This window comes from Excalfactoria chinensis, chromosome 14 (assembly GCF_039878825.1).
Source record: "Excalfactoria chinensis isolate bCotChi1 chromosome 14, bCotChi1.hap2, whole genome shotgun sequence".
In the NCBI taxonomy this organism is placed as follows: domain Eukaryota; kingdom Metazoa; phylum Chordata; class Aves; order Galliformes; family Phasianidae; genus Excalfactoria; species Excalfactoria chinensis.
The window spans coordinates 8,497,161-8,524,966 of record NC_092838.1 but is presented as its reverse complement, the minus strand read 5'-3'; the positions used below and the strand labels follow the sequence as shown (position 1 = coordinate 8,524,966).

The window sequence follows — 27,806 nt, the reverse complement described above, 5'->3', positions numbered from 1 at the left end:
AGCAAACCAGGTTTGTGTTTTTGCCTTTGGGTAGACTTCTGACTGGGACAGTCCTTTTGCTGTATGTCCTTATAGAAATAATTCTTCTTGAAGTACATTTGGAATTTAGTAAGCTATAAGAAACAACCTTCTTGTAGTCCCGGGGTCTGTGTCAGGCCTGAATATAATTAAAGTCACGGGTATAGCATTGTTTGTATACATGGATAGGCATCATATGGTTTCTTTTTTATGTATAAATACAATAATTATTGCTAAGGGATGTTTAGAAGTTCAAATACATTAGTGGCTTAATTAGTAGATGTTACAAATTACTAGCTAGCTATTTCATTATAGTTTGAATTAAATGCAGACTTCAGCCTCGTGAAGAATGCACTGTATATTTCATATTTTTCCCTGTGCATCTGCTGCTCACTGCTGTCAGAGAAAAGATCTTACCATAGCTTGTTATTTGTTCTGACCCATTAGGGATGCTGTTATACCCAAGGGAGCTGTACACTGGGATTTGCTATGCTGTTTGCTAGAAAACAGACAATTGAGGCTGTAGGCGCATACAGCTTCTCAGTGTTGACAGCTACATCAGCTTTCAGCTCAGGCTTCAGCTTCCTGGGCTAACTGTTCCCTCAAGAATTTAGTAACAAGTTTCAACCCCTCTGATAGGTCACAGGTGTTCAGGTTTCAGGTCTGAGATGGGGAAAAAATAACCACCATCTAACTGGTATCTGTATTATATTGTATTGAAAGTAATAAGCAGGGAGACTTAACTGGTTTTGACGTATAAATGTACTTGCTTCTGATACAGAAGGCAGAAGCACAACAGTGCTGACTGTGTGGTAGGCAGGCTTTAGGTCCAGCTTTGATGTAATCACATAAACCACAGTGAATGACTCAGTCACCCAGCCTGAACTTATACAGCACTAGACCTAGCACTTCTGTGGATGACTTCTGGGTACTGTTTGGGATGAGCTTTTCTCAATGGTATTTCAGTTCTTCTCAGCTACCTTTTCCACTGATTAAAAATCATAGTTTCTCACTCAGAAATTCATATCTTCTATTGCATCCTCGTTAAATCCCATTGTTTCACTTGATGGTTCTTTGTTCTTGTTAGCACAGATATTTGCTTTTTACTGCAGCAGAAAATAGCTCCTTAGCAATGTCACCTAAAACTTGTGCTGGTGTCTAACTCCTGTCTTCACTCATTTTCTTTGTAATCTCTCTTCGCTTCTGCTGTCTGACATTCTTTTCTCAGGTTGGCTTTCCTTCTGAAACTCCTTTCGATTGTCTCAGAGTAACAACATCAGGCTAAGCTTTTTTTTTTCCCCTGGAGTTGTATCATAGCAAGGTTAGGCTTACTACAGCTGCTTCTCTCTTCATCTGTCCTGTAAGTAAGGGAGTAAGGGATGTGGTGGCAGTGAGAACGTGAGTATGTGGCTTATCCCCTCACCCCCAGAAGTAAGAGCAGATAAGCACTTCTATGAACTAAATGCCCATTTCCTTTTAGTCTATGCTTCAGGAATAATTTGACACAACTGTGTTAATGAGTGACTCAGGGTTTCTTGTTTATTTTTGCTCTTCTGGTCAGCAGTGCTTGAAAATACCTGCCCCTGTCAAGATACATTGGTCTAATGACCTGACCTACCTTATAGTGATGTATTTCATCACTAAGTTGGTTGAGGCTATGCATGTGAATAGAATGTAGAACTGCATCAGTAAAAGGAAAGGAGGATGGTGGTTATTGTTTTACCTATGCCAGGATAATTAAAGTGGCAAAATGTTAGCATGTAAGGTACAATAATAATTCCTGTCTCGCTGCTTCTGATGATCTCTGAAGTTGATTTTCTGTTTCCTTATCTTACAGAATTGAGGCCAGTGCGAGTTCTCTCAGCCAAAAGAAAAGATAATGCTGAAATGTACATTCCTGTCAGACCAGTTGTGGTAAAAAATAAAATCAATCGACCGCTCTCTGCTGAGTCCTTGCAGCCAGACAAGCAGGAAAGAATTTGCTATAGTAAGGAATATGAATATATGTCAGTAAAGAAGATGTTAATGATTTTGTTTTCCAATCTGATTTGGGTGTAATTTCATCTGTTGTTAAGATACATTTTTTAACCTTTTATTATTATTATTTTAGCTCTTCAAGAATTCTGACTTAAGTAGGATTGTGAGGAAAAAGTCCAGAGCTTGCACACTTGAGTCTGTGCTGTGTCTCTGTTAACTTTCTTCTCTTTTTGCTTCTATACCATAAGATTTCCTCCTCTCTTTTTGGTCCTTATGTTTGCTCTTTTCCATTTCTCTGATGGATATCTGTTCTTTATGGCATTAGCAGAAGTGTGTCTTAAGATCAAGTTGAAAGTTCTGAACACAATGCTTCTGTAGCTAGAAAGGAACTGAAATTGCCCATGGCCAATGGGAAATGCTGTTGATGTTGCTGCTTTTAGTTTTTTTAAGTCTCCTCTTTAAACTTTTTTCCAGGCTGTGATGCTTATATTTTTCTGTCATGTTTGGGAAGATGGGCCCAAATTCATAAGGTCACCTATCTTATGTTGCAAGTAGCAATGTCTGACTCTCTTGATTTTTACCAGAAGAATCTTGAGATTTCCCAGAACAGCTGAATACTCAAGTTGCATTGAATAATGTTGGTGGGCTGAAATCATATGTACTTTTATTTCAGTTAACTGTTGCAAAGCACGCCCGTTAACTGCCTGAACAAATCAACTACATTTTTAACGCATAAAAATCCTATTTGTCGTTTTTTAGTTTTGTTTCTGTTGTGATGCAGTTTCATCTGTTGTTTAGGGTAGATGTAAAAACAAATTGGAGCAGTTTAGCCTTGCTTTAGTTTATTACTGTTTAGCTAATGTAGCCCTGTGCTAGTAACAGAATCGGATGTTTCAGATGTGTGCTGTTGAATATTCCATGCTTGTTTGTCTGTACAAATGGATATTCCTTTGTTCTTTTTCATGGCAGGACCATTAAGTCGACCAGAAAGACCACTTTCAGCAGCTAGAAAGAATGAGTGTGAAAAGGACTCTGAACTCTCTGTTTCAGCTGTGGTTAAAGCTATGCAAATTGAAAATGAAGCCTTGCAGAGAGATTTGCAAAGCCAGTCAGTTTCCACAAGCCCTCAAAAGGTATGGCAAAAAAGAAAAATAAGTGTTTCTTCAAGGAGAAAAGGCGTTTTCCTTGAACACGAATTATAATAGTTAATTATTACACAATTGTAGAATAAACAGTGATATCTCAATTGTAATTGGATTTGTATTACTTCCATAGGGCGTGGGTGTTTGTTTTTTAAATCTGGCTCCTTGGATATCACCCCACAGCTTTCTCTTGCTTTCAGGGGTCACTGAGCAACTGATAGTTCACTCGTGTGATATGTCTACACAGTCAAGTGCTCAGCTGTAGGCCCATTTGAGCTGTTTTCATTCTGAAAGCTTCTTAAACAAGATGTGTGATTTCCTTGCCAATATTTCCTACCATCTTATTAAATTCGTTAATACGAGCACAGTTTTTTGTTAATAATACATGCTCAGCATGTGCAGTGTGTGTATGTCTTTTATCTCCAATAAGCACATTTAAAAGCAATTAAAAACTTACTAAATAAACAAGGAAATAAGAAAAGTTTACTCCCTTCAGGTCAGGCCATTATTCCCTCTTAAGTAAAAAAAAAAATCAGATTTGTGCAGATGTGCTTAGAAGATGGGATGCAAGAGAGAGAGAATTTGTTTTGTCATAAAAAATGACAGGACTTGTCCTCTGTTGGTTTTTATCCCTTATGTAATTGAATCACAGAATGGCTTGGGTTGGAAAGGACCTCACGGATCATCAAACTCCACTGCCCCCACAGCAGGCAGGGCCACCAGCCTCCACATTTAATAATAGACCAGGGTGCCCAGGGCCTCATCCAACCCGGCCCTGAACACCTCCTGTGTTCAATTGCTATGACAGTTCTGTATTTCCATAAAATGAAGAATATCTGTTTTTATTATAATAACTGAGTTTTTCTGGGGCGTTTTAAAAGTCTTTATGCTCCTTCCTTGGAGGAGGGGAATGAGAAAGTCCAGGCAGAACTGTGTCGATGCCTTGGCTGTGTCATACCAAAAACATAATAAGATTTTAGGCATATAAAAAACATACGTATGTGGTATGTATACATAGTATATTTTAATATATATAAGTGTGTATATATAGTTATATTCTGTATACACATAGTTGTTACAGGATGCTTTTATGTTACCCTTTGTTCCACATAGGAGATCAAGCTCAGCACTTTCGTTGCAAATTAAAACCAATTCTGCTTAACTCTTTGCATAGAGATACAGATTAAATGAGGTTAGAGCCCAGAAGTTAGTCTGAACTCTTCTATTCTGGAGGTGCAGACTGATCTCACTGGTATATAGAGAACAATGTGAATGAAATGTGTGTGGTTTTTTTTGTTGTTGTTTTTTTTCCATACATAGAAGTTCTCTGGTTCATCTGTTCTCTCTGCAATGGTTGAACCTTCAGAAAAAACCCAGGCAAAGGCTGCTGTCACAAAAGATGTAGAGAGCACTTGTCCTTTTGGAAACAGGTATATCTATTTCATCTAAGACGAACTTTCTCTCTAAGGGGATATTTTTTCCATACTGAGCACCACTTTGATGGCCTTTAGATATCCAAGGGCAAGTATTGGCAAAAACACAGAGAGGGCAGAGTTTATATTACCTCTGCTCATATTATTTTGAATTACTTTCTCAAATTGCCTCATATCTAGCAGAGAACTGGAGTGTGGTCTTTTAAACAGACTGTGTTTATCTGGGGTGGGATGCTGTGACAGCTGTTGTTCAACATGGGGTACCTAAGTTGTTCTGTGGGGTGTATGGAGTTCATTCTGTCACCTTCACACCAACAAAACCATGTCTTAAAAATGCAAGAATTAAAAGGAAATAGCATGCGAAAGAACATGTGTTTCAGACAACAGGAGAAACTTCTGGAATTTCTTCAGGAGACTGAGAGCACTTCTACCTGTGATAATGACATACTCTTATCTGATGAAAAATTAGAAGCAGATCGTGTTTTGACAGAGAAGGTCTGTATATATGTGCACTATAACTGATGCATCCAAGTACTATTGAAATACAAATGTATTGAATGGTCAGCATTACCTTATGGCAGGGTAAGAGAATTTATCACCTTCATAGATTACAGCCCTCTTGAAGGTGTAAGAAAGCAAGTCTCTGTCTTACTGGTAGGTTCTTTATACGATTTAATTCTTGTAGTCTTTGAAGAAGGACAGAATGTAAGGGGACCTCTTTAGTCCATAATTACTGCTACAGCTGTTTCTGTATTACATGCTCTTTTATACAACTACTAGTTATTATCTTCTCTGCAGTTGTAGGGCTTTGGGAAGGTACCATTGAAGTTCTCTTACTTACCCTGCCATTTCTATTATCTAGAACTCTATGTCAGTGTTGGATGTGTTGCTGACTTCTTCATTTGATGATTTTGCAACGTAATTTTTGTGTTTCTCTGGTGAATGTGGTGGAACTAACAAAGAATTCAGACCTGTACAAAGGCCTTAGATATGTGTTATTTGTAAGAGGGCCCATTTTATAAAGCTGTTGCAGAAATCCGTGTAACCAGTTTCTTTGGTTTATCTAAATCACTTAATTCACTTGCTAGCTTTCATTATTAGTGATCAGGGAAGCCATTTCTTTGGTGTATTTGCTGCTCTAGAAGTTATCCCAAGCTATTTATTTTGTTAGTCAGTAGTATCAAAGCAGCTAGTACTCTCAGAAATGTCTCAGTTCTTCATGAGAACATGCTAATGTTTATCAGATTACTTGAGCTCTAATATGTTTTGGATTAATTAATCACAGCAATCGGATGTACCTCTTTCTAAAACATGTCAGCATTGGGTGCTGTCTTGATTGAAGTCCTGTTTAGTTTAGTGGTTTCTGCTAATTCACGCTTTTAATAGACCTAAACAATTTTCATATTAAAATGGGTTCTTATTTGTTAGTAAGGATAAAGATCCTTTATTAATCATCAAGGTGAATCATCCAGCGTGTGAGAAAGCCCAGATGTTTCAGCAAAAGTTGATCTCAGAGACCTTATGTAAATTCCCTCTCCCACTTGTTTCCTAGCAGTCTGATTCTCTTGGACTGCTTATTGGCAAAGAGATGTAAAAGTTGTGTGGCTGTTTCTGTCCTTTGGGCTCTCATGTGCTGTGGGAGCCAAGACATCAAATATCAGGTAGCTTGTGCTCTGAATTTACAGGCTTTTTTTCTTTGAATTGATATCACTGTAGTCTTAACAGTCTTTATATTGCTGCAGATTTTACTGTTGTCACTTATGCGTATACTGTATTTCACTTGGGTCCAGATGACAACAAATGTGGAAGTACGCGATGCCATTTATGTGACTGTGGAGCTTCTTTCTAACTGGGGAAATCCAGTAAACATTGGCTTGAGAGAGGTGGAATTCTTTGATTTATACAACAAAAAGATATTTGTGTCTCCTCACGATGTGGATGTTCGAAATGCTGACTACCCAGGGGATTTGTGCTGCTTGGTCAATAAGAACTTAAATGTAAGATGACAGTTTAGTTCTGGATATGACAACTTCTGTTTTTAATGTTTACTATTTCATCGCAGAGTTTCTTGTTTGGTTGCGTGATTGCATTTTGAATTAACAAATCCAGTTTTCACGTCCAAGATGTTTCTATTCAGTTATAATGTTTTATAATTTGATTAATTTGTTTGACTTTAACTGAGCAACTGGAGACAGGTGCGTTTAACTGTGTTTCTTATGTGTTAATACTTTGATATTGTCTTGGGTGAAGGAACACGTTTTTTACACTGCTGTAATCATGGTATTTGCAGGAAAAGAAATCACAGCCTTAAAGATAGGGAATTTCATGTTCTCAAAGTATGCCTGCTGTTAAATTAATTAGTTCTTGTGATCTGAAGGTATAGGAGCATCTTCTACCTTCTTGTTTGAGATGTTTAGTGTTAGTGTCAGTAAACTCAAGACTGGAATTCACTTATTTGCACCTGTTCCCTTGTTATGCTTTAACCTAGAGAAGGACCATAGAAGAATGAGTAGATAGGTTGATTTCAACAAGAGATAAAGAAAAACGTTGTAATGTGGTGGAAGAAAATTACTTCATAGTAATCAGTCCTTACCATCATCAGGCATACATTTGAATTACCTTGCAGGGAAATTTATTTCCTGTGTTTGGGAAAATCTGAAAAACTCACAAAGTGAAGGCATGTGGACAAATAGTGACTTTATGTACATAGTGTATGTACTGTGAATCCTTGAAAATAGAACAAGCAGAAATGTATCTACTAATCTGAGATCACCAAAATGTTGCTTGCATGTGTATTTGTTTTGCCCTCATTTCTTTCTGTTTGGCTAACATTTGGTGTTAAGTATGCTAACATTGAATGTTTTGATTCCAAAACTCCTTTCTTTTCTGCTACATACTTCTACTTTTTTTTTTTTTTTTTCTTCTAAACATGAATAGACAGCACTTTTTAGCAATGTCCAGAGCTTACTTGGTACTTTAAACTGTCTATGCCTACCATAACCAATTGTCTGTAAAATCTGTGTTCAAAGCTTCTGTTCTATCATGAATCCTAAATGTAGCTCTAAGGAATAGATCTGCAAGTGAAATTAGTTGTCTGTAAAGACTGCAGGAGATAGAGGCGGTGAAATAAAATTGGTAAGATTTCCCTTGTTAGATGGTAAGATAGGAGCATAAGCACTCTTAAGAAATTGTGAAATGATTAGACAGTGTCCATTCTGCTCAGTGATTCCCTTTAGCACTTGCAAAGCTGATTAATTTGATTAAAATAAACTGAGCTTGCATTGACCCTGCAGTTACAAAGCATGGCAGACTGTCTGTCATTTGTGAGCGTGCAGATGTCTCTCTGGGATAGCAAGCAGCTGACCTTTATCTAATTGTCAGGTTGTGAGCTGTCTTCCAGGCAGGAGAGTCAGATTTATTGTTTGGGAATGAGGTTAATGCTTTGCTTTTAATATAGCAGATTTTATTATATGATTACTTTTCTAATTTTTTTTTTTCTTCTCCTATGGGGTGGTAAATTAATCAAAATATCCTGCTTCAAAGGATAGAGTATCAGTGACAGTCTGCTTGTATGTGTTTTTAGACCAGGAAGGAACGCGTCCTTTGGATGTGCCCTTTCCATCCGCCCATCCAACTTTACTTTATTATCCGCAATCCCACCCGATCCCATGACTTTGGTGTATCCAAGATCAAGATTTGGAATTACAGCACAACAAGTAGTGTAAGTAATCTTTTCTCACTTCCTCTGTACGCATGCTCTCCTTTTTCTATACAAACTGCAGTTTGATCTTTACTCTGAAGTATAAAATAAAAGTAGATGATGTTTTCTCTGATAAAATATGGAGCGTGGAGGTGCCCATGTCTACTGTACATTTCTGCTCCTGTTGTTGATTGTTGGAGGTAGAAATGTAAATGCTTACCTGTTCATAGGCAGTGTTAACATTATGAATATTTTACAAGCCTAATAAAAGGGTTGCATCTTCTGTCAGGTAGTCCTCTACTGAGAAATAAAGAGACAGCAGGGTAAGTGCATTTTAGTGTTCAGCATTTGGAGTTCTTTTATCAGTATATATTTAAACAAAAATCCTTGGTTGCTTGTGTATATAGGTATAAACAAGCTGAATGTTGATCAATTCTGGTGTTTTATTATTTTAATTAAAAAGTCTACTATCTACGTGTTCATAAAATAACCAGTGATCTGATGTTACTAGAGAGACATCTGATGGCAGATGGTCTCCTGTTTGTGTGTTTGAATGTTACCATGGAAATTATTCTTGTTTGTACACTGCAACGTTGAGGAGAAAAAAAACAAACAACCCAGGTACTGGATCCAAGAGGATTTGCTGCTCTGGATTATCAATAAGAGGCTTTAACTCTCTGGTTTTCTTCTCATCTATGTTCTTATATAAGCATATATGGTAATTTATACATACAGAAACGACTGTGGAATGAGCAGCTTAAAGAAGTTTACTATAACATGATGTATATTCATTTTCTGGAATTGTAACAGCTTTTTACTATTAAAATATAGGCTACAGAATTTTCCATCGCAGTTAGAGGTTGTGAAAGGGACTGCTGGGTTTTGGAGGTAATAGTATGAATTTGTTACTGAGCCTATTGAGTGTAATATGGGAAATATGCATTAACATATTTGCATGTTGCAAGGCAATGATTTTTTTTAATAAACCTCTATAAAGCAAATTGTAAGATCCATTAGAAGTATACCCCACATATTTCAGCAGCAGTTCTGCAGTACACATGGACTAAATATACACCATTCGTATGTGAAAGAATAATACAAAGTAGTTCTGTGTAATTCTATAGTTTTTCATGAGGAAATTTCATCTGAGAAATAACAAAAACTAAAATGTAACTAGAGATGTTTTATTTCTGCTAATGTAAATCTAGAGCTGTATTGTATTCTTTTTTGGGGTACTCATTCTTGCCAAACCTTACTTCAGAAACCGCATAAAGGAGAGGTGCCCATCTACTACTTCAAACAACATGTAGAAGAATAATTCAGGCCACTGTTTGTGTACAGTTGAAAATATTTGAGCTTTAGATTTTTGAATTGGAAAGTAGAAAAAATATTTTTTTGGAGGTTTTTTCCCCAAGTTTGATCACTAAGCAACTTGAAGCTCAGAAGAGCGTAACAGAGTATATTAATTCCAGGTTCAAGTGAATAATAAAATCAGGTTTTTAATGGGTGCCACAGAAAACAATTAGATAGAGGTATAATGAGTGGCAGAGCTGTCTGACATAAAGGCCTTTTATTTATAAGGCTAGTTAAGTGTTTAAATAGCCTATCAAGGCATAAAGTTGTCTTATTTGAAAAGTATTAAAAACAGATTTATTTGCTAAGGTATTGGTTATTTTACTTCCTTTAGTGCTAGGAGGTGAATGAGAATTTTAACATCCCTTCTAGTGGTGATTCTTAAAGACACTGAAGCAAAATCTACCTCTGGAATTTACATCTTGATCCAAAATAACTATAGTTAATCTAGGTGTCTTTGCTCAAGCTTTTCTAAATGTGCTTATTTCCTAGATGTCAGCCAAAATGATTTGTAGTCATGTCTAGCAATATGGTCGATCTTAAATACATTCTTAAAAATCCCAGAGTAGTTTGTGCTTATTTGAGCTATTCATTCAAGAAGTGGTTATAAGCATGTTACTGATATGAGCTTTTTATTGTTTTCATCAGAACAGTGATATCTAATATTTGAACAGTTTATTTGAAATATCCATACCTTTATTTTTCCAGGACCTTGATGTTGGAGCAAAGAAGGTGAAGTTATATGTTGATGAGAACCTTGTATTTGATGGTGAATTGGAAAGAGCCTGTGGAGATGTCATTGCTGACCATGGGACTACAATTGACCTTACAGATTGCAAGCAGGATATAACCTGTTCTTCAAATGAAAGTAAAGAAGAAAATGCAACTGCAGTGACAGACGAAGTGGACCTGCATTTTGAATGCTTACAGACAAACCATACACCAATAAACTCAGAATCTCTGCTAGAAGAAAATCTTTTTGAGAATAAGGTGAACACAGTCAGCTTGACTAAGGAAAACTTATCTGAGTTAGAGGATGATCTAGGAGTGTTACCATCTCACATTTGTATAAAAGATACAAAAGAAAGTGTGACAGTAGGAGAGGCTATTGATTGTGATCAGTCTGATGATGAGCTTCCTTTGAGTGGGCAAATGGAAAAGTTAACAGGACGAAAATTGTCTGATTCTGCAAGTGCAATTCCTTCTTGGTTACACTCATCTTCCCAAGGAAGAGAGACTCTTCAAGATAGTTCTGGTAAGCAGAAGCCTTCCTGGCTTGCTTCAGAACATTGTTTAGGCTTGAAATTTCAAGCAGACTCAGATGTAATCACAAACTTCCATGATCTGACTAATGAAGATGCCAAATGTCACAGAAATGAGCTGGGAAGATTGAGTAGTAGGAATGCAAATGGTGATGCGGGATTGCAAATGCTGACCAGAAAGGACAGTGATGTTGGCTTAGATATTTCAGAACAACTTTGTAACAAGCATGGCTACAGTTTGGAGTACCCGACAAGTGGAAGGAGAAGTGTAAGAAAGCAGGGATTAAACACCATAAATCTTAAAAGTGATTCAGCACTCAAAGGTAAGTGCTCATAATAGCAACCTTATTGTATGGGCTGGTATTTTTTTTATTTTGCAGAAGCACAAAATCAGTTTGGTTGGAAGATACCTCTTGACTCTATCTTGTTAACTCCCTTGCTTAAACAGTGAGCTGAAACAGATTATCCAGAACTGTGCTGGTGGTGCGTTGTTTGACTGCCCTCACTGTAAAGGCTCTTTCCTGTTTTAACATTGAGTTTCATGGTTTTTAATTTGTCTGTTGCTGAAGAGAACCTGGCTCCATCATGTTCATTCACTCCCACAAGATATTTATACATGTCAATAAAATGCCCCTGAGCTTTTCTGGGCTGAAGATTGTAGTTAGGTTTCTGTCTTTCTCAGTGAGAATATATACTGTCTACAGGAACTTGTACTATTACTACTCCTTTTGTTTCCTTTGTCCATGCATCTCTCTCCTTTTTACATATACAATACAGAAATCAGATACAGAGAGAACCAAGAATTCATTCAGATTGTTTAATCTGAGAATTGTGATCCAGTAGTCCAAGAATGTATCAACTTTGGGTATCGTGTGCTGTCTCGTTCTTGGGACTCTAGAAGCAGAATGTCTGTTGAAGCCATATTGAAAGGAGGAAAAATGTTTTGCTAGAAACATGTTGTTTTGCTATGAAAGCAGGAAACAGGTTGTTTTTCTTTTAACTGACTTTCCAGAGAAAGCTGAAGCTTTCTGTGTTTGCAGTTTTGCTCAGGTGTGTATTTAAAGAGGGGATGAAAAAAAAACAAACAACACTGATTTTTGTTGTTGTTGTTCTCAGTCTCAGTGTTTTAACCAAGGTTGTGTTCCTGGATTCTCAGTTTCCTCTCTGTGACATGGGCAGGTATGCTATGTATAGGCTAATCCATGAACCATGTTATGCAGCTCTATATTAGATAGAGCTGATAGACCTAAATCTCTCATTTCTTTGTTACTGTGACGTTCATCTAATTTTAGGGTATGTTTTATCTTTTCTATATCCTTTAAATCAGATCTTGTATTAAGTTAAGGAGTTAAAACCTACTTGTAATGGAAGCACTTAAAACATATAATTTAATAGAGGATCCTGTAACAATGTAGAATGAGAGATTTCCTTGCATTAAAAGAAGATTTGTCCATATCGCAAGATGGCACAGAAAGCCCCTCTCACTGTATTACGTTCTCTTTTAATCTTTGTTTTGTTGCATGTCTAAAATAAGTGGAAAACTAATACTGAGGAATGATACAGTGACTTTATAGCAACTTGACTTGGCTTTTGACTTTTAACTAGAGAGAGTTTGAATTTAAATACTTGCCTTTGTTACAAAAATTGTTTAAAAAAAAAAAAAAAAGCTCACCCTAATAATTTCTGTTATAAAATTAGTTAGAAATACAGTTTAGGAGTTATGATGTTGATGTTGATTATGATGATTGTGTCCTCTAATTTTGACGGAGCAGTTTTAGTAATCTGCTCCTTAGAGCTCTTAGCAGGAAAAAAGTGACAATAAAACCCTCAACACGTGGTTCTCCCAGGGGGAAATCCCATCTTGCAACTTTTGTTTTCCCTACTGTACGTGTGGGATAAAAGTCATTTCCCGAGAGCATTAACAGTAGCAAAATGGCTTTACGTGTTTCCTTAAGAGTGGTGATTTTCAACTTTCACAGGGCTATGGGAACTTCAGTTCCCCAACAGAAGCATGCAATGGGGAGATTGGTGCACGCAATGGGGAGATTGCTGCCCGCACCCATGTATAACATCACAGCTCTTCTTTGGTCGTTAAATGAGGAATAATGAGAAAAATGGAAATTAGAAATAGCACATGCTGGCACACTTGGCTTGAGTTACTGTTGCTATAAAAACATACATTTTTATCTTCAGTAACTGCTTCAATGTGCAAAGCAAATGATAAAAGTATGTTGATAAAATTTGCGAATAACATAATTTGGGGTGTTATGAGTTGAGAGGATTGAAGAACTGCACAGCAAGATGAACTCGAGGACTGGAGTAATAGGGGTGGAATAGCAGTGCAGAAGTACTGCTTGCGAGGTCATTTGGGGACTAATAGAGAATTAAGTTGTAAGCTGAGTAATCATCAGTTGCAAATGATTGAGGAAGAGAAGGATCCTGGCTGAGTAGCTGATCACAGATTGACTATGAAGTGCTGGTGTGACGCAGGCATGATTATAGCGAGGCACTCGAAGGATGTATCAGCACAGGCTTTTCTGCTAGTTAGGGAAATGTTAATATCTCAGCACAGGCACTTGTGAGACTTCAGTTGGAAAACTGCTGTTCTGATCATCCGTTTTCAGGAAAGTTGATTGCAAAGTGGAACAGAAGAGAGCATTTAAAATGATTTGGGAAATGAAGCGTGTGATTGCAGCTTGGAAAGATGATTGCTATTTTTAGCTGCAGGGAATAGGCATGAGATTAATACAACAGAGGAGAGAAGAGGAAATATGTTGTTTTCAAGCTTGTGTTGCCCCTAGAATGTAGTTTACTGAAGTTCTGAGAGAGGAATTGCATGGTGTGTATTGCTGGCAGAAGTAGGACACGAGATTTGGTGATTGAAGGCACTTGTCCAAAGCTCACAGGGGAGATGCATGTTAGTGGGGTTGTTATTTCTGGACTCCTTTGGATGGCATCCATCACACAATCAGGCATGCAGAAGATTAGAGACGTCTGACATCTGCAAGTGGATATTCTTTATCAAAGTTGATGGCAGGAATTCTGTGACTTGTTCACAGGGCTGTAATACAAGCAATATATTTTAGATGCTAAAAGGAATGGTAGACCTTGTAAATCTTCAGCCATTGACCCCGGCTTTCTTTTCAGAACTCCTCTTTTCCTGGTGTTGCTCTTTAATATAGCAAATGGACTTATTAACCTCGCATTGAAAATTGCTCCCTTTGAACTCTTGTAGAAGCTGTGATCTCTGCAGTGTTTGGAGTGCTTAACGTTAAAAAACCCCAAAAATAAAAGAAAAATCAAAACCAGGACAAGCCAGCGGTTATCAATTACACTTCTATAGTTCCCTATCCTGAAATTTTCAAGCTTTGCTATTTCAAATTGTTAAAGAAATATAGGGTATCTTCTTTTAAGTTCTGAGAATCTGGGAAGAACTGTTTGTGATCACCCAGCCCAGGAGTAGATGTACAGGCGTGGATTTCAACAACAAAAAGGGATTTGTAAATGATCACTGTTCTGAATCCACTCTCTGAAATTGGCTACCCATTTGTACTTCACTTGTGACATGGGGGAGGGTGGTCAGGTTGGTTTCCAGACTTTCATGCTTATGCATATGGAACACAATGCTCTTACAGGTAGTTTCCCATCTGCTTTAGTATTCTTATTTTTAATCTCAGTTGTCCCCTGTGTAAATGATTATTGGCCATAGACAGATTAGGAACATTGCCTCTTTTCCAGTGATTCCAAAACACAAAGTTAAAAATTAGTGTTAAAAAGTCCTCTGGGAAAACGTTATTTTGCATTTTATTGCAATTGGCGTTTATTCTTGAAAACCATTTGTTTTATTGCACACTCAAGGACATTGTACAGAAGTAAAATCTAGCCCATGGGCCTGTAATTGTTCAGTACTGCATTTGATTTTCTTCATTTATTTGTTAAATAAATACAGAAATGACAACTTCATTGAAAATCATAATTGTCTGCCCTCAGTTGTGCTGAGATGGAAGTTAAGCAGCTCCCTGGTGGAGTCACAAGGAGAGCACTGCTCCTACATGGCTTCTCCGTGTTGTCCCCACCATATTCCCGTGAAATCCATAGTTATCCCCCATCTGTATCTTACTGTTGTTGAAGTGAGAAAAGCATTTGGTTTATGTGTATAGAATGCAGTGCTCACCTCATCCTCACTGAATGCCGAACCTAGTTCTTTTCTCACCACTTTTCTTCTTGTGCACGTGGCTGAAAATTTCTTTCCCTTTTGCTAATTATTTGTAGTTACTTTGAGCACTGTCAGTTTAACAGTTCTCTTTAGACCTCCTTAGCACTCTGTATCTTCCTTTTGCCACGTGTGAGAATTGGACCAAACATTCCTGCCTCTTCCACAGTCTCTTCTGTGTTCAGAATAGACGGACCTCATGCAGAAATGCAGACAGATGGTGTGTTTTGATACTTCCTCAATGAGTATCACTGGGATTTTTTTTGCAAGGTTTTTGCCTAAGGTCTTAAATTAAGAGATTTGCATAATGGTAAATTTCTTTAAGTCAAGAATTGCCAGTCTAAAACTGTAGTTTTGTTTATTGCTGTGTGTTGCTCTTTAATATTCAAGTGATTATTTTCATTATGTTGAAATGGAAAGGGCAGTTGTGACATAGCCTTTATAATAGGGTGGCTATACAAAAGTGTTAATACAGCAAAATTTTATAGTCAGGGGAACACAAATGTGACCTGCATGGTTCTGGAATGTCTCTTGTAGTGGTTTACTTTCAGTTGTGTCAGTGTCTTAAATGTATATGTAATGTTATTTTCAGATGAGGACTTGTCTATCAAGGAAGTTGGCACCTCTAGAACAAAGTGGCACAATGAACAAGAACACACTCTGCAGGAGTCCTGGAACTCCTTGGTAAAGTTTAATTACTCCCATCGTGGCCGAATCTCTAACATGGATTTTCAAGGGGATATCTTTGATGAGTTTCTCCATCAGCAGAAAATCAGCCGACCTGGAGAATATCATCTCGTGAGAAAAGAGGGAGCACAAACACTACCAAAAAGGCGAGAAGAAGAAAATCCCATGGAGGCACATGATGGAAATGATTTTAAAATACCTGTTTTACCTTATGGGCAGCACTTGGTAATAGACATTCGAACAACGTGGGGTGACAGGCATTATGTTGGTCTTAACGGAATCGAAGTTTTTAGTTCTAAAGGAGAGCCTGTTCAGATTTCAAAAATAACAGCTGAACCACCTGATATAAATATTTTACCAGCTTATGGCAAAGATCCCAGAGTAATAACCAATCTAATTGATGGGGTAAATCTGACACAGGATGATATGCATCTCTGGCTAGCGCCATTTACCCCTGGAAAACCTCACTTTATCTTTATTGACTTTGTGAATCCCTGTCAAGTAGCTATGATTAGGATTTGGAATTATAACAAATCTCGCATACACTCTTTCAGGGGTGTGAAAGACATTATAATGATGTTAGATGAACAATGCATCTTTAAAGGAGAAATTGCTAAAGCCTCGGGAACCTTGTCTGGAGGTATGCTATCATTTCTTCCTTTCTTCGTAGAAGCAGCAGTACAGTATAAACAAATACATTTATCTTGTTTATCTCTTTCCTCTTCAATGCAGTTTAGGACTTCTATATAGTACTTAATCCTTTTAATTTCAAAATGTAATGCAAAACCATCTAGTGCATTTTCTAAAGATATTGTGGATTTTAGTAGCATATTGAGCTAATTTTTATTCATAATAATGTCTTATAAACAAGATCTTATTTCAGTAACCTCGGATAGTCACTAGATATAAGTTGCAGTTTTTTGGTTTTCACAAATGATATTTTTAAAGAGATGATAAGGTTTTTCCTCATCTTTTAAATGTACTTGAAATTTGACTGGGTCTTTGAGGTTTGTCTGCTAGGCAATTAAGGTTGAAATTGGATGTAATTGTGTCAGTAATCAGTACCTGTTTCCCATATACTATCTTTAAACACTGCTGTAGATTAAATGTAAGGACTGAATAGGTTATTATTATTATTATTATTATTATTATTATTATTATTAGTACTCTAAATATTCTACAAAGTATTTCAACTTCATTCCATATGTTGCCTTCAGCTCCAGAGCATTTTGGGGATACGATCCTGTTCAGTACTGATGATGATATTCTTGAAGCTATATATTGCTATGATGAGACGTATGATGGAGAAATGGAGGATGTCAGCTCTCTGAGATATGAAGAAGAGCTGAAGAGGCCAACAACTGCTGATGGGGATGGAGATGAAAGACCTTTTACACAAGCAGGATTAAGAACAGAGGATCAACAGGTAAGGGTCTCTGCACTCAGAACTCTTAGAAATGTGTCTTTCTGAAACATGATATGGAAATAGGAGGCGCTGATTTCTGTGGTGGTGTAGAGCACTGTAGAAGAACTAATAAAGCTATCTGTGTTTTGAAGATATATATATATATTTCTCCATCAGCTTAATAATTCATGGGAATTTTTTAAGCCCAGAGATTCTTCCACAGTTTGCTTTCTCTGGTTAATGAGTGTAGCAGGAAGGCTTTATGGGACTGTGTGTGCATATATATTTTTTTAACTTGAGCAGCGAACATAGGGGTTTCTTTCTTTTTTTCTTTTTTTTTTTCTTTGTTTAGGTACTCCTGAAGATTTATATCACTCTCAGTGATTTTTACCATACATTTATTTGTGTAATGAGTAGCTCTGTTCCCTGCCACTCCAAAGATTTATTTTTTCCCCTATTTTCCATACAGAGTATGCATTTGCTTATTTCTTCCTCCTGCAATAGAATACCTGATGTGGTCAGTGTTCACAAGGTGTGTTGAAATAGTAGGAAATAAAAAAAAGATAGTGGATAGTAATGGAATGTAGGGAACTGTGTGGCTGAGAAATGAGGAATATAGAGAAGAAGAGGTGATAAACAACCTTTTATGATCTGCAAGAGAGGGCTTAAGAAAACCAGTAACTTTACTAGGTCTGCAGATCTTGATGTTCAATAGAGTTTGAAGTTTTAATTACCAGATTGGTCTTTGAAAGTTGCTTTGAGAAAAAGGCACAAGGCTTCAAAGATGGGAGTGAGTGTTTTGTGAGAAGGTACCCACAGTAGCAGAGATTTTCCATCTTTTGTGGATTGTGTTGCAGTATATGGTTTTATTGGAGACAAAAAAATCCCACATGAACGAACAAGAATATATTTTATAGATAGTATGTCTCTAAAATGTACGTGATCTGCATGTTCATTGCACCTCTTGGTTTGTTCTTGGTTTGTTTTTAGGTTCAAAAGCAAGTAGTTCTGCTAGATTCTCTCTCTGCTTGTACACCCAAGGAACCAGGAGTATTTACTGGAAAGTGTAAGTTTGCTCTTTTTCACTTTTTGCATATGTTGCTCCCTACCCCCGCTAATGTTGTCTAGGAGGATCTGATTTGTTGTTTGCCTTTGTAGCAGATGTCAGGTCTGAAATAAAGAAGAATAATTGAGTATTTAAGCAGAAGTTGTGTGGTTTTTTTTTTGTTTTGTTTTTTGTTTTGTTTTACTGTGGAATCTAGAACACTGTATTGTAACAGATGGCATTTAATCTTAGGAACTAACACTAGCCATTTGCCTCGTCCTTGAATGGGATTTGTGGTAGCTGTGTCCATTACCAAGTAATTCTCTTCCAATCCTACGTATTTATTTAGACTGATTTTTCTCAGATCAGATTGACAATAGAAGCCCTAGAGTGAAACTAGACCAGAATGTTGCATCTGTACTGAAAGTATCTGGTTTGTTGATATTGTTCAAGGAAAACCCACCGTTTCTGGGACTTCTGACTATTTTCCAGAGTGCCTCTGCATAGCTCAGAAGTACCAGTTCCTGCTCCTTTGACCCAGCAGGGGAGAAATTGGCCTGTTGGGCATGGCGTATAAAGCATTTGGCAACCTGTGATGTACTCTTTGTAAATACACACAATACTGTTGTTCAGCCACATATCTATGGACTATTCCTGTAATCTATGAAGTGTATCCATCTATAAACTGTGGATGAACATGTCTGACATTAATTTAGATTTACAAGTTGCCATTTCCTCTTCCCATTTCTCAAAGTGGGTGAAGATAGTGAGGGTGCAATTCAAAGCTCAGCAGATGTAGTCTCTTACGCTGGCAACATATTGTTAACCAGATGATTGGGCTAACTTGTCTCTACCAAAGAAAGTCCTGACTTCCACTGAGTTCTTGAAGGGAAAGAGCTGGAGAAGGACTCAACCGTGGTTAAAGGGAAGCTTCCCTTTCACCCTGATGACAGTCTGACACAGGGATTGACAGAGTTTTTGAGATCTGAGGGCCTGGAGACATTCACACCTTCACTGGATGGCTCCTGGGAGACCTGATCTAATGGGCTGGACTTTTATCTAATATATCTAGATATTTTTGCCTGAGAACTGTTATGTATTTTTATAATAAGAAATGGCCTTGGGAATAGCAGCAATATCAATGTAGCCACGGTTCCAAGCTTGTCAGTTAATAAAACTATTTATTTCTTAGTGTCCTTGCAAATATAAAGAGATCTCAACACCCAAGTGAATTTATGTGTAGGCAGTCTCCTGCAAATTGCTTCCGCTGTTTATAGGTAATTGGGCTGGGTGGCTGAATAGCTCTAGTGCTATTTGTTTTACAGTGCATCGTAACTATCAGTGCTTCATTAGACATTGTCCAACTTGATTCTTTCCAGGCTACTTTTAATATATTAAATGAAACATTTTAAATTTACATTGGTGAATTTTTATGGGACCTGATCAGACTGGAATATTATTTGTTGTATCTGTGTATGTTTTTTATATTATCTGGGAAGTGTGAAACTGGTGGGCCTGAAGATAAAGATTTGTGTTGTTGCAATATTTCCTATTTAATTTCTGGAAATGCAGGGAAATCAACAGTGCTGTTTTTCAGTGGCGCTGTGCCATTTAAATGCTTCCATGTGTACAGTTTGGATGTGTGGCTTACTATTGTATTTAATGCACTTGCTTCTTTCACTTTAACCATGAATTGGTGTTCTCTAAGCAATCTACTGATGGGATTTATCAGAGACTGATTTTAGATAAGTCCACATAGTCACCTAGATGGCAAAAGATAACAGATTGCACCTATTAGTCTGAAGGCTCTCTGTTTCTGCATAATCTCAGAATCTGTCATGTCACTACTTCAGATGTATTATTGAATTACTGTCACTCTGCAATCTGAGTAATGAGACACTTGATAACATGGTTGATTGGGAACAGTATAGTTACAAGTGAGCAAGATGTCAGCAGCCCACTAAAGATCTAACACAGATTTACGACAGTTCCTGCACTATTATGTGGAGGTAGGCAAGTAAAACCAGGAATTACCTAAATGCAGGGTATACAGTTACTTAAACAATATGCACATGGTGCTAGTTCTTGGTAACTGCACATATGTAGTGCATATATGGAATATAGAATAAACATTTAGCTCATTAGAAGTTGTGTGATAGAAAATAGTAATTGATTGGACAATAGAGTACAGAATGGAAGGAATTTTGGCTTGAATTCAAACTGTTGGCAAGTAGGCAGCCTTAAATATACTCAATCACTAGAAAACAGTGATGCATGTATTATCTACCACACTCTATTTGCTTTATTTAGGATAGTGAGGTCATGTGGCTGGCCAGTGCTAATTAAGTCTGATCCTTGAATTAAGTGGGTTCAGATGCAGACTATGAGCTCTTGTTTGTACCAGTGTATGAGCAGTTGGACTTGGTGCATTAGTGGGTCACAGAGCGGAGAGTAAGTAGATCCAATAGCGCTGCTAATGGCAGTGACAGACCCCAATCAGAACAAATTGCTAGGTTGCTGGCTCACTTAGGAGTAATAAGAGAAGCCTTCTGCCCCCAACAACGTAGGTAAACACTTACAGCATTTTTCTGTGCTTTTATCCGTATTCTCGTGAGGTATTCTATATTAACCCATGGCATGAAGAGCAGCTTTTGAAGCGTTTGGTGAGATGTGGATTTGTAAGTAGCACTGTTGTATTGTTGTTCTGCTTCTTTGGTTTCTTTTTTTTTTATCTGCTCTGTACCAGTGAATGTGTCTTCTAGTTGATACTGATTACTCAGTTTTGGAGATTTGGCCCCATACCTTGAACTAGTATGCATGTATGTATATATGTATATTGTATGTATATTCTTTTACATAGGCCTGCAACTGAATTTTACCATGACTTGGGGAGATCCTCATTACCTTGGACTGACTGGACTGGAAGTGATAGGAAAGAATGGCCAAGCATTAAAAATAAGCACAGAACAGATTTCTGCTTCGCCCCGAGACTTAAATGATCTTCCAGAGTATGCAGGAGATTCTAGAACATTGGAAAAGTAAGTAGCAAAAGGGTTAGAATAGGTAGAATTACAAGTAATTCCTGTAGATGTTTTTTTCATGTGTTCTGTAGCATCTGTCTATGCATATGCAGTAGTATTTATGCAACATTTCTGGATAATTGATAGGAAAACTTTCAAGTTAGCAAAGGGTGAGAATGTATTAGAGAATAGCAGGTGTAGGGGCTGCTCTCTAATTCTGCAGCTTTTGTTTTTATAATTTTAATGAAGTTTTATGCATTGGCAAATAAGCTTCCTCAAATTATGAAATGTACAGAAAAATCTCCTCTGTAGGCATCAAGATCAAAGAAACGTTCCCATGAGAACCCCCATGATGAAAAGGCCCTGGTGGTGGAGTCTGGAGAGACTTTGAAGGACCCAGATGCAAAGAATTCATTTGACTTTTCTTGCGTCTTCTCTGGTGCTCCTTTTACAGCCCAGACATCTGTTGATCCTACAGATTTCTGGCAGGCTTTCTGCTCCTGATATGGTAGATGGATTTTATTTATGGTGCCTTTTGCTTGCTAGCCTACGTGTTCGTTCTTGGCATGTGCATATACATTTAGCCTTCTGGAGCTGAGGATCCTATTGATTTAGTTTGTTTGATCATGACTTTTGGTGAATGATGGCTTGTAGTAACCTTCTCCTGCCACTAAGTCAAGCTTAGTTTTTTATTTTGAAGTCCTTGCTTTTTCTTACGTCTTTCTTAATAAGTGAGATAATTTGTCCTATGTTTCCATTTCCACATTCGTAATATTTTCTCTGCTGCATGTAATGCATGTAATGATTTCATTTTCTTGCTATTTTTTTTTTTTTTCTTTTTTGCCAGACTTCATTTTTTACTTCAGAGCCTTTTGGAGGATAAGACACAGGGGCTTAATTTCTTTGGCTTTTCATGTTTCTGTAAGCATGTTGAGTAACTTCAGTGCTCTTCAGTCGTAGCTTTTGGAATGGGTCCTGTGTAGTATTGACTACAGGACTAAGTCAAGTTTTCTGTCTCTTTCTTATGGTCTCCTCTGTGGAAGGCTCATTATTCATATCTGTTTCTTTAAGAAACTGCCAAATCTGGTGCTCATTCTTCTATTACACTTTAAAACAGTATGCATGTAGGGTAGTGTACAAAAGTCATTACAGTGGGGCAATTGAATTATCTTCTCCTTTATTTGTATATTGTACTTTGTGGTTGAAGGCAGAGCTCTAGAATGGGGAAATTATGGAATAGGGTTTATCTAGTCAGTGCAAGGTCTGCTGTTAGGAGAAGACATTGCTGTGTTGTAGGATGGTGGAAGAAAGGGCTGTTCCTTACGGAGAGCATGATGAAGGATGTGAACAGATTCTATTCCACCTCTGGGCTGTCCGGCTACCATCTCAGTTGTGCTCAGTGTAGCTGCATTTGCATAGTAATATGCTGTCAACTGCCAGATAAACTAGTTTAGGCTTGGGTCTATATTAATAAGTTGTAAAGTGTCTGGGACTGTGAATTTTGCCTTTAGTGATTTTGGTAGAGGTACCAAATGAGCTTCTCTCTGCTTGTTTACTCAGGGAAGAAAACCAAAGGATTTTTCTGTTTTTCTTCAAACAGAGCCAACTAAAGGAAATGTTGTTCCCTCCAGCCACTCCATCTTTAATTCAACAGTTCTGTATTACTTTTTATGTTTAATGTGCTTTTTAGTTGCATGCACATAGGTATAATGATGGAATTGGTAAGTGGGAATAAGAAGAAAATTGACACCTAGTAAAACACCTGTTTTCATGAGAACAGCAGGCTTTTCCTTTCTGTTGCTAATGGATTTTTCTCCTTGTAGGTTAATAGATGGGACTAATGTTACAGCTGAGGATGACCATATGTGGCTCATTCCTTTCTCTTTTGGAGAAAATCATCTACTCACAATCCATTTTGATAAAAGTGAAAGTATTGCAGGGCTTCGTTTCTGGAACTATAATAAATCTCCAGAGGATACCTATAGAGGGGTAAGTAAAAGAAAAGGAGCACTGCCAGCAAAAATATACAGCGGTGCATCGGAAAATTGGTACTGTGATAAATGAATATAGCTGCCTTAATGGAACACCATAAATCTTTCTAGATTGTCTGAGTCTGAGTTTTGTGGCAGGTATAATGCATTTCTGTCTCCGCAAACAGCAAATATTGAGAAAAAGCCAGAGACAGTTTAAAGAAAACTTCACTGATGATTTTTCTAAGAGACACGTAGTAGCACATATTATTTTCAAGATCTATGATTCTAAAGTGGTATTCTCTCGCTATCCAGTATTTAAGCCTCCATGTGATTCTTTATTTCCTGCAGCATGAGGAATGATAAAATGGGGCATTTCAACAGCAACTGCTGTAGATAAGTTGAAGAAAGCAGTGTTTGTGTATTATAAACATGTGTTTTCTCTGACTGTGGGGATCCTTTTGTTTTTGAGCATTTTGCTTTTCTGAAGTCTTTCACTTAAAAGAAAATTAATATCTAGTAAATTGACTGTTAGTGATATTGAGCTATTTACTGAACGAGTAGCATTTGATAACATAAATAGAGATTTGGCAAGTCTTTATAAAAATAGGAATATAATGAAAATTCTTTAGACATGCACCAGGAAACCCCCAGGCTTCACCTCTGCAGGCATGCAGTGTCATTTTCAAATTTGCTTTCAGTTTTCAAGTATGTGCTGTGATAGAGCTTATGATACCTTAAGCCTGTGTACTTCCCAGGCAGTTCAATGGAAAGCAGTTGGTGATGGCAGCAGTGTACTTGGCTGACATGGATGTATTTAGTTGAGCTTATTAATCAGTTATCGAGAAGCAAGAGTCTCTGGGGCTCTTAACGTTTGTTTTGGAAAGTTGATATTTTGAAACAGTTTGGCTGGTGTAGGTTAGCTAAAATTGCATAGCACATTTCCCCATTATTTTCCAAATTACTTCTTTTAATTTTGTTAGTAGATAAGAAAATTTTTCCTATGTGCGAAACCAGAGGGAGACAATACAAAAAGTTGTAGGAAGTTTCTAGAACTGGAGTTGGAGGCCTGGATCATTCATAAGACTTTGCAAGGGGCTTTTCAGCCTGGAGAAGACTGTGAGGTGACCTGATGGCAGCCTTTCAGTAACTATAGGGGAGCTACAAGAAAGAAGAGGACAGACTCTTTAGCAGGGTCTGTGGTAATAGAACAAGTAGATACGGTTTCAAGCACGAGGAGAGCAGATTTATTTTGGATATAAGGAAAAGATCTTACAGTGAGGTTGGTGAGGCACTGCAGCAGGTGTCCCAGAGATGTGGTTGATGCCTCATTCCTGGAGACTTTCAAGGTGAGGCTGGATCAGGCCCTGGGCAACCTGACCTAGTTGTGCTGTCCCTATTCATTGCAGGGGAGTTGGACTAGATTGCCTGCAGAAATCCCTTCCAACTCTAAGGTTTTTATGACTTTAGATAGTAACAAATATGTTGTCATACGATTGGGCTTAAAGAAAGGACTTTTTTTTCCCCTTTATTCTTTTGAGAGTGATATGGTACTGGGGCAGCATGCGGCAATGGGATGAGTCAATTTGAGAGACCCAGGACAACATGACTTAACTTTGCAGGCTTCTCTGCTCTGAGCAGGAGTTGTGACTGGAGACATGCAGGAGTCCCTTCTGATTTAAATCTTACTGTGATTCTGTGTGCATAATGCAGTATGAAGAACAGCCGGTGTAGTGATGGGGGATATTTTGCCTTCCTGTTATAAGAGCAGGTCTTTCCAAGGGGGAGAAATGTTTTTGCATGAATTGTCAAACTAAATCAAGTTTCTGAGTGCTTGTTTGTGTCTCAGCTATTAAAGAAGCTAAAAGATTTCAAGGACTTGGCTATTTAACATGCAGTTTGGTCTTTGGAGACAAACCAAGACAAGAAGAAAGGTGTATTTTTACAGTTTATTTTGCAAAGTAAGCGAGTCTGAACAGGTATGCATGCAGGCAGCACATCTCTAAGTCCCACAGTTAGGTGCAATTTAAATGAGGAGTTTATACCACCAATCCTGTAGAAGAATGAGTAAAATAAGATACTTGAAAAACTGAGGATGTGGGATATCAGCTGAGCCACAGTTAAGAGGCTTAAGACCATAGACCCAGGGCATCATGGCATCTGTTTTTTGAAGTATTGCCATTCTTCTAAGAAACAGTCTCTGGACATGAGATATAGTGATTTGCTAGGCAGCTGTAGACTGGTGAATTCTATTCACAGCTTTAGTATGAAAGGGTAATGGCAGTAAACTGCCAAAATGAAGGCTTGTATGCTATTTCCAGCTCTATGAAAAATTACCTTATGAAAGCTTTGTTATGTGATTTGTAAAATGCTATGTGTGATGGTTGAGTGCCTCCTCAGATGATGAAAATTACTTAGAAATGAGGGCTGTAAAGGGCACATAAATATAAGCAGCTGTGGTGTAATAGGTAAGATTTCATCTCTAAGTCTCCAGACTTCCCATTCAGTACATATTCTCTAAACTGAGGTGTATTCCAGTGGATTTTTCAATTCCTCTCCCTAGTCTGGCAGCTTGATTCAGCTGGAAAGTACCACGCAGAAGAATTTCTTATACAAAAAGTGTATTTCCTTTATTTGCTTCCAAGCTTATTAAGGATGAAACCTGCAATAGTTGTTTCCCTCTGCTTGCTGCTTTCACTCCTAATTTATCTTCATGCTCTTTGGAAGTGAAGCAAACACCTTGCACAGTCCAGTACCTCAAGCTTTCAAATTGAGAAATGCTTTTGTAAACAAACAAACAAATACCAACAAAATGCACAAAAAAACCCCTCAAAACAAACAAAAACTTTCTGAAACGGATTTACTTCTTGCACGTGTGACTCACTGAAATGGTAACTGACTAAAAAGATTGAGGGCAAATTGCAAAAATATCAATGCTTTTCCTGAAGATCAGGCTTTATAGGAAGCCTGAAGTGTTAAGTTGTTCTCAGATTGACATCTAAAAGTAAATATTGCTTATGTTTTATTAAAAAATACTAATAACAGATCATGAGAACTACATATTTCGATATGAAACTATTCTCAAATAATCATATGTTCATCAGTAAGTATTAAATCCCAAGATGACAGAACTGACTCATGTTACCTTTAGACTAAGTCATTTTTGCTAGCTAAATGAATCTATTCTCATTCAGTCCATTAATCAGCAGGCTGTGATCATAGGGGCAGTTATAAGGCTATCCTGTTCTATTTTCCAGGTATTATTCCTTCCTTAAGCAGTAATTAGTGACATACTCAGTGCAATACTTGTGATTAACGGGAGACTATATTTAACATACCTTAGGGCAAAATGCCATGATAATTGTTGCTGCATGATTGAATTGTTATGTGACTGTGATCCTGCATACGGCCCCAGATGGTGTTAATGGGGGAGGATGAAGGGGCCTGAACTCCTTCATCTTTTGATCAAGGATGCCTGAATTATTTGGTTTAATCTTCAGAGTTTATGTCAGATGCACACACATCTGTGACACGGTTGCGACTCGATCTTTTTTTACCTGGTGGAGGTACCTTTTCTTTATTCATATGCCCTTAGGTTACATACAGCACTGCTTGATAGATGAGTTGGCATGATCCTGGAAGAGTCCAGGTGCTGCCTGCCACACAGATGAATAGAATGGTGGAACAGAAGTTTTCTATTACCTTCAAGGTCTTTTCCAACCTGAGTAATTCTATGATTCTATGGTAGAGACAGAAAAGGTGACCTCTTTAGAGGTCGCTAGGTTACATGATCTCTTCCGCCAGGGTTGAGCAGTTAAGGCCTGATCTACCATTGAGTTCAGGTGGATGATGTGTGACTAACCATCTCCTCAAATCACCAGTGCAAACGTATGCTGACTTAAAGGCTGTCTTTAGTCTCTTGATATTTGTTTTCCCGCAGCCCACAGATCTTCAGATTACTGACATCTCTAGGGGTGCAGTAATTGAAGGAGCTCTTCCAAACATTTGTATTTTGGTTTTTCACTGTTTTTTTTTTTTGTTTGTTTTTTTCCCCTCCAAAATTTTAAGCTCTGCCACTTGCATCAATCTCGATAGCTTGTGTCAGCTGCATTGAATTGCGCTGGGTTGCAGGCTGGGTTCTGCTGGTCTGGGCTTCCTTTTGCCAAAGGATGTTACACTGTGAAGGAATGGAATAATAAATACTGCAAGATTATGGGAACAATTATTTCAGCCTCTGAAGTGAATGCAGTTGCATTCTATTTATGTTATAACTTTTTTTTTTTTTAAACTAGGCAAAGGTAGTCCATGTAATGCTGGATGGTCACAACATCTCCCCACCAGAGGGCTTTCTGATCCGCAAGGGACCAGGCAACTGCCACTTTGACTTTGCCCAAGAAATTCTCTTCCTTGACTATCTGCAGCCCCAGCTGATGAACAGGGTACAAAAGAGGTAAAGTAGGGTATTTTTATAGTCTGAACTGCTCTTATTTCTTTAGTATTTGTATTCTCTTTTGAACCAAATCTGTATGAGACACCTGGATGAAATAGATCGTTTTGTTGAGATCAGAAAACAATCTGCTA

The 27,806-nt window shown here is 37.7% G+C and overlaps 1 protein-coding gene across 4 annotated transcripts in view; it reads left to right on the top strand.

Annotated features, from left to right (window-relative positions):
• Positions 1-27,806, top strand: part of KATNIP (katanin interacting protein) — a 45,698-nt gene that overhangs the window by 7,617 nt on the left and 10,275 nt on the right. For 3 of the 4 annotated variants that reach the window (XM_072348722.1, XM_072348720.1, XM_072348719.1), the window contains exons 7-19: positions 1,856-2,005; positions 2,965-3,128; positions 4,458-4,567; positions 4,951-5,065; positions 6,361-6,567; positions 8,154-8,291; positions 10,332-11,208; positions 15,691-16,425; positions 17,003-17,211; positions 18,181-18,256; positions 21,096-21,273; positions 23,079-23,244; positions 27,518-27,675. In XM_072348722.1, the coding sequence (XP_072204823.1) occupies positions 1,856-2,005; positions 2,965-3,128; positions 4,458-4,567; positions 4,951-5,065; positions 6,361-6,567; positions 8,154-8,291; positions 10,332-11,208; positions 15,691-16,425; positions 17,003-17,211; positions 18,181-18,256; positions 21,096-21,273; positions 23,079-23,244; positions 27,518-27,675 (3,283 nt within the window). The remainder of the gene's footprint in view (positions 1-1,855; positions 2,006-2,964; positions 3,129-4,457; positions 4,568-4,950; positions 5,066-6,360; positions 6,568-8,153; positions 8,292-10,331; positions 11,209-15,690; positions 16,426-17,002; positions 17,212-18,180; positions 18,257-21,095; positions 21,274-23,078; positions 23,245-27,517; positions 27,676-27,806) is intronic. The other variant, XM_072348721.1, reaches the window with a different exon arrangement.